The 13,006-nt window shown below is 43.0% G+C and overlaps 1 protein-coding gene across 1 annotated transcript in view; it reads right to left on the reverse strand.

Annotated features, from left to right (window-relative positions):
* Nucleotides 1-1,212: 1,212 nt before the first annotated feature.
* The window catches only part of LOC142150934 (phospholipid scramblase 1-like), a 42,795-nt gene continuing 31,001 nt past the window's right edge, over nucleotides 1,213-13,006 (reverse strand). The window contains exons 4-7 of the mRNA XM_075206134.1: nucleotides 12,528-12,712; nucleotides 8,092-8,253; nucleotides 5,546-5,707; nucleotides 1,213-3,598 (exon numbers count right to left, since the gene is read on the reverse strand). Of these exons, the coding sequence (XP_075062235.1) occupies nucleotides 3,548-3,598; nucleotides 5,546-5,707; nucleotides 8,092-8,253; nucleotides 12,528-12,712 (560 nt within the window). The 3' untranslated portion in view covers nucleotides 1,213-3,547. The remainder of the gene's footprint in view (nucleotides 3,599-5,545; nucleotides 5,708-8,091; nucleotides 8,254-12,527; nucleotides 12,713-13,006) is intronic.

The raw sequence follows: 13,006 nt of genomic DNA on the forward strand, positions 1-13,006 counted from the left end.
TAGGAGAATGAGAATTACTGCTGCCTATAGTGTGTATGGGTGTATCTGAGCATGTGAGAGGGGGATACACTGTTACTGCTGCTTATAGTGTGTATGTGTGTATCTGAGCATGTGAGTGGGGGGGATACAATGTTACTGCTGCCTATAGTATGTATGGGTGTATCTGAGCATGTGAGTGGGGGGGATACAATGTTACTGCTGCCTATAGTGTGTATGGGTGTATCTGAGCATGTGAGAGGGGGATACACTGTTACTGCTGCCTATAGTGTGTATGGGTGTATCTGAGCATGTGAGTGGGGGGGATACAATGTTACTGCTAATTATAGTGTGTATGGGTGTATCTGAGCATGTGAGAGGGGGATACACTGTTACTGCTGCTTATAGTGTGTATGGGTGTATCTGAGCATGTGAGAGGGGGATACACTGTTACTGCTGCTTATAGTGTGTATGTGTGTATCTGAGCATGTGAGTGGGGGATACAATGTTACTGCTGCCTATAGTATGTATGGGTGTATCTGAGCATGTGAGTGGGGGGGATACAATGTTACTGCTAATTATAGTGTGTATGGGTGTATCTGAGCATGTGAGAGGGGGATACACTGTTACTGCTGCTTATAGTGTGTATGTGTGTATCTGAGCATGTGAGAGGGGGATACACTGTTACTGCTGCCTATAGTATGTATGGGTGTATCTGAGCATGTGAGAGGGGGATACAATGTTACTGCTGCCTATAGTATGTATGGGTGTATCTGAGCATGTGAGAGGGGGATACACTGTTACTGCTGCTTATAGTGTGTATGGGTGTATCTGAGCATGTGAGAGGGGGATACAATGTTACTGCTGCTTATAGTATGTATGGGTGTATCTGAGCATGTGAGAGGGGGATACACTGTTACTGCTGCTTATAGTGTGTATGGGTGTATCTGAGCATGTGAGAGGGGGATACACTGTTACTGCTGCTTATAGTGTGTATGGGTGTATCTGAGCATGTGAGAGGGGGATACACTGTTACTGCTGCTTATAGTGTGTATGGGTGTATCTGAGCATGTGAGAGGGGGATACACTGTTACTGCTGCTTATAGTGTGTATGGGTGTATCTGAGCATGTGAGAGGGGGATACACTGTTACTGCTGCTTATAGTGTGTATGGGTGTATCTGAGCATGTGAGAGGGGGATACACTGTTACTGCTGCTTATAGTGTGTATGGGTGTATCTGGGCATGTGAGTGGGGGATACACTGTTACTGCTGCTTATAGTGTGTATGTGTGTATCTGAGCATGTGAGAGGGGGATACAATGTTACTGCTGCTTATAGTGTGTATGGGTGTATCTGAGCATGTGAGAGGGGGATACAATGTTACTGCTGCTTATAGTGTGTATGGGTGTATCTGAGCATGTGAGAGGGGGATACACTGTTACTGCTGCTTATAGTGTGTATGGGTGTATCTGAGCATGTTAGAGGGTGAATACACTGTTACTGCTGCTTATAGTATGTATGGGTGTATCTGAGCATGTTAGAGGGGGATACACTGTTACTGCTGCTTATAGTGTGTATGTGTGTATCTGAGCATGTTAGAGGGTGAATACACTGTTACTGCTGCTTATAGTATGTATGGGTGTATCTGAGCATGTGAGTGGGGGGGATACACTGTTACTGCTGCTTATAGTGTGTATGGGTGTATCTGAGCATGTGAGAGGGGGATACACTGTTACTGCTGCTTATAGTGTGTATGGGTGTATCTGAGCATGTTAGAGGGTGAATACACTGTTACTGCTGCTTATAGTGTGTATGGGTGTATCTGAGCATGTTAGAGGGTGAATACACTGTTACTGCTGCCTATTATGTGCATGGGTGTATCTGAGCATGTGAGTGGGGGGGATACACTGTTACTGCTGCTTATAGTGTGTATGGGTGTATCTGAGCATGTGAGAGGGTGAATACACTGTTACTGCTGCCTATTATGTGCATGGGTGTATCTGAGCATGTGAGTGGGGGGGATACACTGTTACTGCTGCTTATAGTGTGTATGGGTGTATCTGAGCATGTGAGAGGGTGAATACACTGTTACTGCTGCCTATTATGTGCATGGGTGTATCTGAGCATGTGAGTGGGGGGGATACACTGTTACTGCTGCTTATAGTGTGTATGGGTGTATCTGAGCATGTGAGAGGGTGAATACACTGTTACTGCTGCCTATTATGTGCATGGGTGTATCTGAGCATGTGAGTGGGGGGGATACACTGTTACTGCTGCTTATAGTGTGTATGGGTGTATCTGAGCATGTGAGAGGGTGAATACACTGTTACTGCTGCCTATTATGTGCATGGGTGTATCTGAGCATGTGAGTGGGGGGGATACAATGTTACTGCCAACTATTGTGTCACAGACTCCAAACTCACATAATCTTTGCTATATATATATATATAGATAGATAGATAGATAGATAGATAGATAGATAGATAGATAGATGTATAGATTTAGATATTTAGTAAAGATTATGTGAACTCTGTGAATTTCACATTTATCACACTAGCTACAACAACTTCATTGTTCCCTTTATAAACGCACAGTCCGACCTCAGAAATGCACAAACTTCAAATAACCTGTATGCACTATAGTATTCTCTTGCCACTGTCTTCCATTAACCTGACCCCTGTATGTCAGAAATGCAAACTCATCACATGTAACACTGTCCCCATTTATCTCACTGCTCCCAGCATTACTTAATAGAGCCTAGAACTACAATATTTATATCAGTAGACTAAGCCATTCTTACTGGATTCCATTGTGTTGGACCAGGAGGAGGGAGAGAGAGGGGTGAGAGAGAGGGTGAGAGAGGGGTGAGAGAGGGGAGAGAGAGGGGTGAGAGAGGAGTGAGAGAGGGGAGAGAGAGGGGTGAGAACAGGGCTAACACTTGGGAAGTGAATGATTGTATATTGGTGACTTGTTTTCTCTCTGGGATGTGTTCAGTGCAGAAAGTAGTCTGTAATCTCTTTCTGTGGCCACAACCATGTGTACATACATGGAGGGGGGGTTTATAGACAAACAAGTTCTTCATGTGCAGAGGAGGACTGGGAAATTTTAGCCCTGGGGTCCAAGACTCGAATGAGCAGCCTATTAGGAACATTTTAAAGGAAAAAAAATGCAGGTGGCCCAGAGACCCAGCCCAAGTAGCCCACTATGGGACTGGCCCAGGGGGCAGATGCCCCCCTGCCCCCCAGCCCAGCCTGCCCCTGTTCATGTGTTTGTGAACGAAGACAATGTGGCTGATCTCTGATGTCTAAAGGAGATGTGTGTATCACAATGGTGGATCCCTCCTCAGTACATTACATATCCACAGCTAGTTCCACCATCCTCAGTGACTGTAATAGCACAGAACTTTCACTGGTCACAAATAAATATGTTTTAAAGTTACAAAAATTATTATAATATAGTATATTAACAATGTGAAATACAAAAATGTGTAAATCTCTACATAGTGCAAAGTCTTCTTGTCGTCCCAGTTGTCCATAAGTGCAGATTGCGATGACACAGGTACGTAGTCTCTTCAGTGACTTGTATTATGAGATTCTCGATGCTGCTCATGAGACAGAAGGTCCTGGAATAGACAGAAATGAACATTTTCTAGTTTTACATCATCTACAATGAAGTGGGCTGTATGGAGACAATCAGCTCATTAGGAACCAATAGATGTGAGCAAACTAGGGGTGTCACCTTAACCAGCCTGCACCTCGTGTCTCAGAAAATGTGGACTATAACAACATATGTCTTTATAGCTTTTTTAGTGTTTCACAGAAGCCATTAACAAAAGTGCAGTGCCCTGTCACTTGGGGGCAACTTTACCCTGCGTTCATATCTGTGGTGTGCTCTGTAATTATGTGTGGTAATTCCATAGCATTGCTACAGTGGTTGAATGTATATGTGTTTTTCTTAAAGGTGGCCAGGTGGGTTATGGGTAAGGATCGTGTGTGGACTGATTCCAGGATACAGCTGAGTTGGCTGTAGCTCCATTCCTTGCCCTCCTTCTCTCTCTACAGGAAGTCCTGATCAGATGGTAGATAGTTCTGGCTGAAGAAGCTTGTAAGGGATTAATACTGGAAGTGTCACTTATTCATCTTCACCTCTCTGCTTAATTAACCTGAGTATGTTCCCATTGTGACAGAGAAAAGTAAAAATAGATTTGTTCAAGGTGGTCGCTAAATTCTCCCTTCTTTTCTATTTTATTGTTTTTGAATGTCTATTTTAGTTGTTTAGTTAGAAATGAACCGTTACTTGTTTTTCAAGCTCTAACAAGAGGTTACAATTAGATACAGTTGTAAATGCTATCAGGAGATTCTGAAACTATTGGCCTGGAATGTATCCTTGCTGAACAGTATGAGCAGCAGTAATCCAAGATGAAGAGAGAGACTGGCAGAACGTAACCTCAATATAAGGAAAGTTACTAATTATATAGAAGCAACCTTCCTTGTTGCTTCGCCTGAATATTGAATGAAAACCTCAAGAAATCTAGGAGTCAAATTAAGTGCACCCAGTATTTTTAACACCTGGAACAAATCTATTTCCTCTTGTCTCCTATATCACTAATAGAAACAGTTTAGTGGTTGTTCCACGTATCTAACAAATGAGAAATATCTCCAAACTGGAATACAACGTAAAGCAATTCTCTGAAATTGGAGTGACAGAAACAATCCCCACCCCCCTTCTTTTGAAACTATGCTTCCATTGTCTCAGGTTGTAGCCAGATAGCCACCTTGGAGTCAAACCAGCAAGGGGGTGTATCGGTGTGAGAAGGTATAGTCCTTAAACAGCCCCTTATGACAGCTGCCAAATCCCTGAGGGGTGAAATATCTAAGCCCACCCATTGGTTGGTCCCAGGAGCATGGGAAACGGTTTACAAAAAAGGACCCAGCCCTGGGGCAGGGGCTTCAGAGTAGAGAGACAAGAACAGGGTACAGAGGTGTTGGAGGGTCCACGCAGTGGGGTTTTTAGCATCTCCTAGACTAGTACTCGCTCACACTTCCTCAGTGTATTGTCTCTTGAGTCTGATAGCCTTGGTGGGCCTGCTGGAGCAGGGGGACATTATATCAGAATCCCACCACACTGGTAGAGGGAAGACAATGACCGGGACTCAAGGAACCTGGAGAAAGGTGACTGGCATTTGTTTAAAGTATATTTTTAATCTGGTGTATTGTAAAATAATAAAAGTACCAACTATTGTCCCTGAGTGATTGATGAACCCCTACAAGGTACTAGGTATACTTCTCTGGTATAGTAAGCCACCCCTGGGTGGCCAGACAGAGCAAATTGGGTATAATTGGGCCAGATAAACTCGGTATCTTCACAATGATGTCTGGAGATGCCACTTATTCTGAGAAAATATGATATCGCCTGAGGTAAGTGGACCTTTAGGCAATATTACAGAAAACGATGAACTTTCAGCATGGTCCTAATTCATATATCATGAGTGCGGAGATGTGCAGAGTGATGTCTCTCATATATACTCAGAAGAGGTGAGTACACACTCAAGACTCACACTTATACTCACAATGAATATGGTGCAGGCTAGCAGCATGGCCTTCATGGTGACATCCAGGTCCCTTGGAAATTGGACAACATAATTATCGGTGATGTTGAAGAGCTCCGTGCTGAATCCTCGCCATACGCGTGTGATGGAGCCGACTGAGACCGATTTATCAGCTGACAATACCTGTCGGCACAGAAGAGACACAATCGTAACCCCAGAGAATCTCACAAGAATCAGACCCCAGATTCTGTGGCAGGAATAAGACTAAGAGTTAAGTTGTTTATTTTGTGGCAATTTAAGGACATTTTTTGCTTACTCCATTTTCATAAAGTTTTGTTTGAAAGACCCCTCGCTCAGCCACTTTTACTTTAGTTATCGGGAGACCATCCCACAGGGTCAGGTTCAGAGTGAGAAGTACACCAGTTTGCGCAGTGTGCCTTTGTGTGTTTTACATTGTGTACTCAGAAAGTGAACACACACAACTGCGGCTATTCAGACCTGCGACTTTTTGCACCACTCCTTAGAACTGAAGAGGAGTGATATGGGAGATAATGGATGTTATAAGGTAGACAATGTACAATAAGGGCGTGTTTGAGAAACCGCGTACAGATTCAGACTGGGATGTAGCCACAGACCCGACTGAAAAATCGGCTTTATTTGCGGATGGTCATGGGCAGGCGCAGGTAGTGGATGATGATGAAAACCCGAACTAGCAAATCACTTTTTAGAGGTTTGTGAATGAATATTAAGCATTTAGTTGTCGGACATAGATTAGGAGTTGCCGAGCTTGTTGTAAAGATGAAAATTGTTGATTTATTTTGCACGTATTTCGGGAAGTTGTTCTTGCTATATTAGTTAGGTTATTTAAGTTTAATTTTAAATAATGCTACATATTAATTGCGTTCGCAACATATACAGTAAATGTGGTTGTACATGTTTACAAGTAGTACGTAAGTGTCTGATAGGTGGGTCTGTTGTCAAGTGGGCAAATTTGCTACTTACTCAGACCTGGACGCATCTTGAACTCTGAACACGGCGCACATATGCATATACTTGAGCACAACTTTTTCATTCTCAAACTACACTTACATTCCACTCTGAATCAGACCCAAAGTCTTCATATCAGGTGTTTAGAGATAAACTGATTCACCGAGAGGTGACAAATGAAACCAATGTTCCAACCTTCTCAAGCAGCTTTTTTATAACCACCGACCAGCTTCCTCTCCTCTCACTTCCTCCTGGCCTTCACCCCCTTCTCTCCAACAAGATCATTAACTATCTTCTCTGTGCCAAAACACAGAGCCAAATCCCCTTGCTCATCCTTCTGGACATCTCTGTGGGTTTTGACACTGTGGACCACCCTCTCTTCCTGCACATCTGGTACTCCGCTGTACTCCATGACACTGCCCTCTCCTGTTATTACCCCTTTCCAACCACTTCTTCTGACTCCTCCTCACCTTCTACCCAATGGGTCCCCATAAGTTCGTCTTCTTTTCTTTCTGTAAACCTCCTCCCTTAGAAAAATTATCAGCTCTTTGGCCTCCAGTACAATTTTTAAGCTAATGACACCCAAAAATACCTCTCCTGGTGGATGTCCCAGTGTCATCTTAAATTCCATATGTCCAAAACGGAACTCATCTTTCCCCGCTCCAGAGTACCCTTCTTTTCCGCTCTGTTGACTAAGTTATCTTCTACATTGCTCCTCAATTTCACCATCTGCATGTCATCCTTCACTCCCTACATTCAGTCCCTCTCCCAGTGCTGCCAATTCGAGCATGGAAACAAGCCAGGATCAGACACTTTCTCACCCTTGGTTCACCAATGCTCTCATAAACTTTCTGGTTATCTCTCACCTTCACTACTGCACCCCCCACTTAGTCATCCTCAATGCCACTGCCGGAATGATTTTCCTCTCTCGCCAGACAGCTTCCACCTTCCCTCTGTCTGTTGTTACTCTTGCTCCTTTACCATATAAAATCCACATCAAACTCCTCAACTGCACCTATAAAGCCATTAGCCTTTTCTCCCCCCCTACATCTCCATCCTCATTGCCATCCACTCCATCATCCATCCTCTTTGGATTTTCAATGAGAGCCTCCTTGTCCCCCCCCCGTCCACTGATTACTTATTCACATCTCCAGCTATGTGCTGCTCAAATTTTATGGAACTCAGTCCCATACCCAATCACTCACCACTAAAGCTTCAAGTGCTCCTCACCTTTACATCAAAGCTTAAAGTTCCCCACCTACCTGATACCCCACTGACCCCCTTCCCACTCCTTCACTTCCTCTCTTGTGTCAGCGGCTTCCCCTTGCTCTCATGGACTGGACCCTCTATCCTCTTGTTGTCCCATCTACAGGCTTCCTGTCCAGCTACGCTCCCTTATCCTTTACCCTCTTACCTGGCCTCCATGTCACCTCTTATTCTGCCATAAGCACTTATGCCTTCAAGTAGAGGTTTGTCTCATGCTGGCATTCTTCCAGCATGTCATTTTTCTTTTGTTCTATATATTACAATCATTACTGTTAAAAATAAGCAATAGTAATAATGACAGTACTAGGACTGACCTGGTAGATGATATTAGACATAAATCCTTCTCCCCATCCTGGACCTTTGACTTTTAGACAAATTTGATTATGCGTGTTCAGGATGTCGAAGGATGCAGTAAAACTTGTCCAGTTCTTCTGTATGTAGCCGAGGGGCTCCCCCGAGGACCCGGAGATCTGCAACTGAAACACAAGAACCGGTCACATCAGATTATCACACAGCGCAGTGATGGTCTAAGTATGCTCCACCTTGCCCAATATCCATTGCTGTGGCAACATCTAGATCTATACCTCACCTGTCCATGTATATTTGTACCTCACCTTTCCATGTATATCTGAACCTCACCTGTCCATGTATATCTGTATCTCATCTGTCCATGTAAATCTGTACCTGACCTGTCCTTATATATCTGTAACTCAACTGTCCATGTATATCTGTACCTCACCTGTCCATGTATATCTATACCTCACCTGTCCATATATATCTGTACCTCACCTTTCCATGTATATCTGTACCTCACCTGTCCATGTATATCTGTACCTCACCTGTCCATGTATATCTGTACCTCACCTTTCCATGTATATCTGTAACTCAACTCTCGATGTATATCTGTACCTCACCTGTCCTTGTATATCTGTACCTCACCTTTCCATGTATATCTGTAACTCAACTCTCCATGTATATCTGTACCTCACCTGTCCTTGTATATCTGTACCTCACCTTTCCATGTATATCTGTAACTCAACTGTCCATGTATATCTGTATCTCACCTGTCCATGTATATCTGTATCTCACCTGTCCATGTATATCTGTACCTCACCTCTTCATTTATATCTGTACCTCACATGTCCATATATACCTGTACCTCACCTTTCCATGTATATCTGTACCTCACCTGTCCATATATACCTGTACCTCACCTTTCCATGTATATCTGTAACTCAACTGTCCATGTATGTCTGTATCTCACCTGTCCATGTATATCTGTATCTTACCTGTCCATGCACATCTGTGCCTCACCTGTCCATGTATATCTGTATCTCACCTGTCCATGTATATATGTATCTCACCTGTCCATGTATATCTGTACCTCACCTGTCCATGTATATCTGTACCTCACCTGTCCATATATACCTGTACCTCACCTTTCCATGTATATCTGTAACTCAACTGTCCATGTATATCTGTATCTCACCTGTCCATGTATATCTGTATCTCACCTGTCCATGTATATCTGTACCTCACCTGTCCATGTATATCTGTACCTCACCTGTCCATATATACCTGTACCTCACCTTTCCATGTATATCTGTAACTCAACTGTCCATGTATATCTGTATCTCACCTGTCCATGTATATCTGTACCTCACCTGTCCATGTATATCTGTATCTCACCTTTCCATGTATATCTGTACCTCACCTGTCCATGTAGATCTGTACCTCACCTGTCCATGTAGATTGGTACCTCACCTGTCCGTGTATATCTGTACCTCACCTGTCCATGTATATCTGTACCTCACCTGTCCATGTATATCTGTATCTCACCTGTCCATGTAGATCGGTACCTCAGCTGTCCATGTATATCTGTATCTCACCTGTCCATGTATATCTGTACCTCGCCTGTCCATGTATATCTGTACCTCACCTGTCCATATATACCTGTACCTCACCTGTCCATGTATATCTGTACCTCACCTGTCCATGTATATCTGTATCTCACCTGTCCATGTAGATCGGTACCTCAGCTGTCCATGTATATCTGTATCTCACCTGTCCATGTATATCTGAAACTCAACTGTCCATGTATATCTGTACCTCACCTGTCCATGTATATCTGTACCTCACCTGTCCATGTATATCTGTACCTCACCTGTCCATATATTTCTGTACCTCACCTTTCCATGTATATCTGTAACTCAACTCTCCATGTATATCTGTACCTCACCTGTCCATGTATATCTGTACCTGACCTTTCCATGTATATCTGTTAATCACCTGTCCGTGTATATCTGTACCTCATCTGTCATGGGTATAAACGCTAGCTCTCTGGTATGGGTATTAATGACCAGAGGTTCTCTGCATATGTAGGTTTTCAGCAATGTCTCTTTTAGTTGTTGGGACACAGGTGTGATAACTTAGGGTGCAGTGCAAGCATCTCTCCTTCTGAAGCCTCCTCACTCGCCCCTTGGGCTATAACACCCTCTCTGGTGTCCTCTCTGACATTCTGGGTGACATTAAATATTGCAGCAACTCTCTCCATGGAGTCTCCTTACACGCTTCCCCTCTCTAGATATGAGTGGACTGATTCATCAAGAAACACAAAGTGAACGCAATTTGTAAGTATTAGGAATTTAGGGATTTAAAAAGTATGTCTGTATTCAAATACAGGGGATCTGAAGAAGGGTTTCTAGTTGAATACAGGTACACTCTAGTTATAAGGCACTTGCTGAATGCACACAGACAACACACTACAGGATATGCACATGCATATGTATACATAAAGTCTCATCAGAACACACACAAAAAACATATTAAATACATTAACACCTGTTATTAATATATATATATATATATATATATATATATATATATATATATACAAGTTAACCCGTGCATTCTAGTCAAATCAAGCTACTTAAGGTGTTAAAAAGGTTATTGTCATGCATTTGGGCCATAGCCCAGGCCTCCTCAGGGGAAGAGCGTTACTTCCCGACGTAAGCGCCCTTTTTTAACATGGTTTTGTTCACATGTCACCCCCTCATCATTTTTCTTCATCAGCTCATCCTTCATCTTTATCGCCACATCTATCCAGATGTCTATCCAGACACAGGGATCTCTCTCAGCCTTCCTGAGTATCACACTCCTCTCGCTCTGTCACCCCCAGCAACCACCAACCAGTCCCCACTGTCACCCCCGGCAACCACCAACCACTCCCAACCGTCACTTCTCCTTTAAGAAATATATATATTTTTTTTTTTAAATCTTTATAAACATTTTTAACAATTAACAAATTAAATTAACAAATTAAAAACATCTTAGTATACCAAATTTCAGCCCTTTCTAAGTTTTTTTTCCACACACACTTAGAATTTAGTAGGTCAGTGTATAACTCCGCTAAGCAGGTGGCGCTGCAGCAACTTTTAGCCCTTTCTGAGTTTTTTTTTCCACACACACTAAGAATTTAGTAGGTCTGTGTATAACTTCGCCCAGCAGGTGGCGCTGCAGCTTGGTTTTTTTTTCTCACACACAGACACACGCCACTAGGCTTTTATATTATAATATATAAGAAGTTTGTTTGTTTGCAGACAAATATCTTCGACACCCCTGCACCGATTTGGATGAAACCAACATGTGGTTGTCCAGCTGGATCCCGGTAAGATTTTAAGGGGTTTAGGGACCCGGTCGGACCTCCCGTTGGTGTACACTGGCCAGAACTTAGACCTGGGAAACCTGTTCTGGGCCTTCCACTGGATGGATATGATTTGTTTGTCTGTCCAGATATACATTCGGACACCCCTGTACTGATTGGGATGAGACCAATGTAAGGTTGTCTAGTTGGATCCTGGGCAGGTTGTATGGCAAGTGGTTTAGGGTCCATGTCGGACCTCCCGTTGGTGTACGCTGGCCAGAACTTTGACCCTGGGAGCCTGTTCTGGGCCTTCCACTGGATGGATTTGGATAACATTTAATATAAACATAAAAATGATACTGGGCAGACACCGTGTGGGTGTGTTGGAAGAGCTGCTAAGCTGCTAATTATTTTTAAAGTGTTGACAGTTACGCCTGGTACTTCAGTTGGTCATTAATAAAAATACATTGAAAATGTTTTTAATTTTTTTTAATTTCTGTTTAACAAAAATACATTTATCAGGCTGTTATTATTGTGTACTGTACATAAAATGCATGTTTCTAGTTGTTACTGAATGCAGACACATGTTCTAGCTGCACAAGCAGCACACACAGCAGTCATCACTATCACTCAGCATTATACCAGAACTGTAGTTGGTGCAAGTGAAAAGGCTCAAAAAGATGTAACATTTTGTAACCACCCATGAAGATGATGGGATGTCAGAGGATTAGAAATGAGGGAGCCAGGCTGATAAATGTTCAAAAAATTGTTGGGATTGTCCAGTGGGACAATAGCAGAGAGAATGGGTTGAAAATCTGGATTGCATGTACCTCACAAGATGTGAACGTGAGTGGTGGGACGTTTGGTACAACTGTGAGTGTGCAATGTGGGGGAAGGAGGAAGCCAAACTTCCCCTCCTTGTCTGCCTCCAGGTCTGGGGGTGTGGGTGAAGTGGAGGCCACCATGTGAAAGGGCTCCAGGTGATGTAGTATTTGAGCCATGGTTCTGTTAATGACAGGAGGTTGAGGTTTTTTGAGAGGAAGAAGTCGTGTACGGAGACCATGCATTCCATAAGGAACATATAAATGATTTAGAAAGTGATCTTACTATGGTGTCCCAGCTGCAGAAGTTGGAAGGCAGAAGAAGGTTTAGGACATTATAACCTTGGGTATTTCGGACTTTTACATCCATCCGGGGTCCACAGCAATCACGTTCCTCAACCCCTTGGTAAACGAGAAGTCCATCAGGGCTGAGCAGGTCATAGGTACAGTAGGTCTGGAACATGCTGCTCTCTGAAATGACAGCGGTGATTACGGGACACGTGTAGAATTCAGACCTCTCGGCTCACAAGGATTTGGCAGCAGAGAAAATGGAAAGATTTTCAGACACAGCTGGTTATTTAAAAAAATATTTTATGGGATGTGATGTTATCAGTGATATAATGATATTAACATTTAATATTTACAAATGATTTTATCAGAAAATCCGTAGCCTGGGTTTGGCAAGACAACTCTTAGCAGTCCAATGACTGGGGTTTCTTTCTTTGCTTTGGAAAAACTGTGATCTTGATGGCTTTTTCTTCATAT

This window comes from Mixophyes fleayi, chromosome 4, assembly GCF_038048845.1.
Source record: "Mixophyes fleayi isolate aMixFle1 chromosome 4, aMixFle1.hap1, whole genome shotgun sequence".
Lineage (NCBI taxonomy): Eukaryota > Metazoa > Chordata > Amphibia > Anura > Limnodynastidae > Mixophyes > Mixophyes fleayi.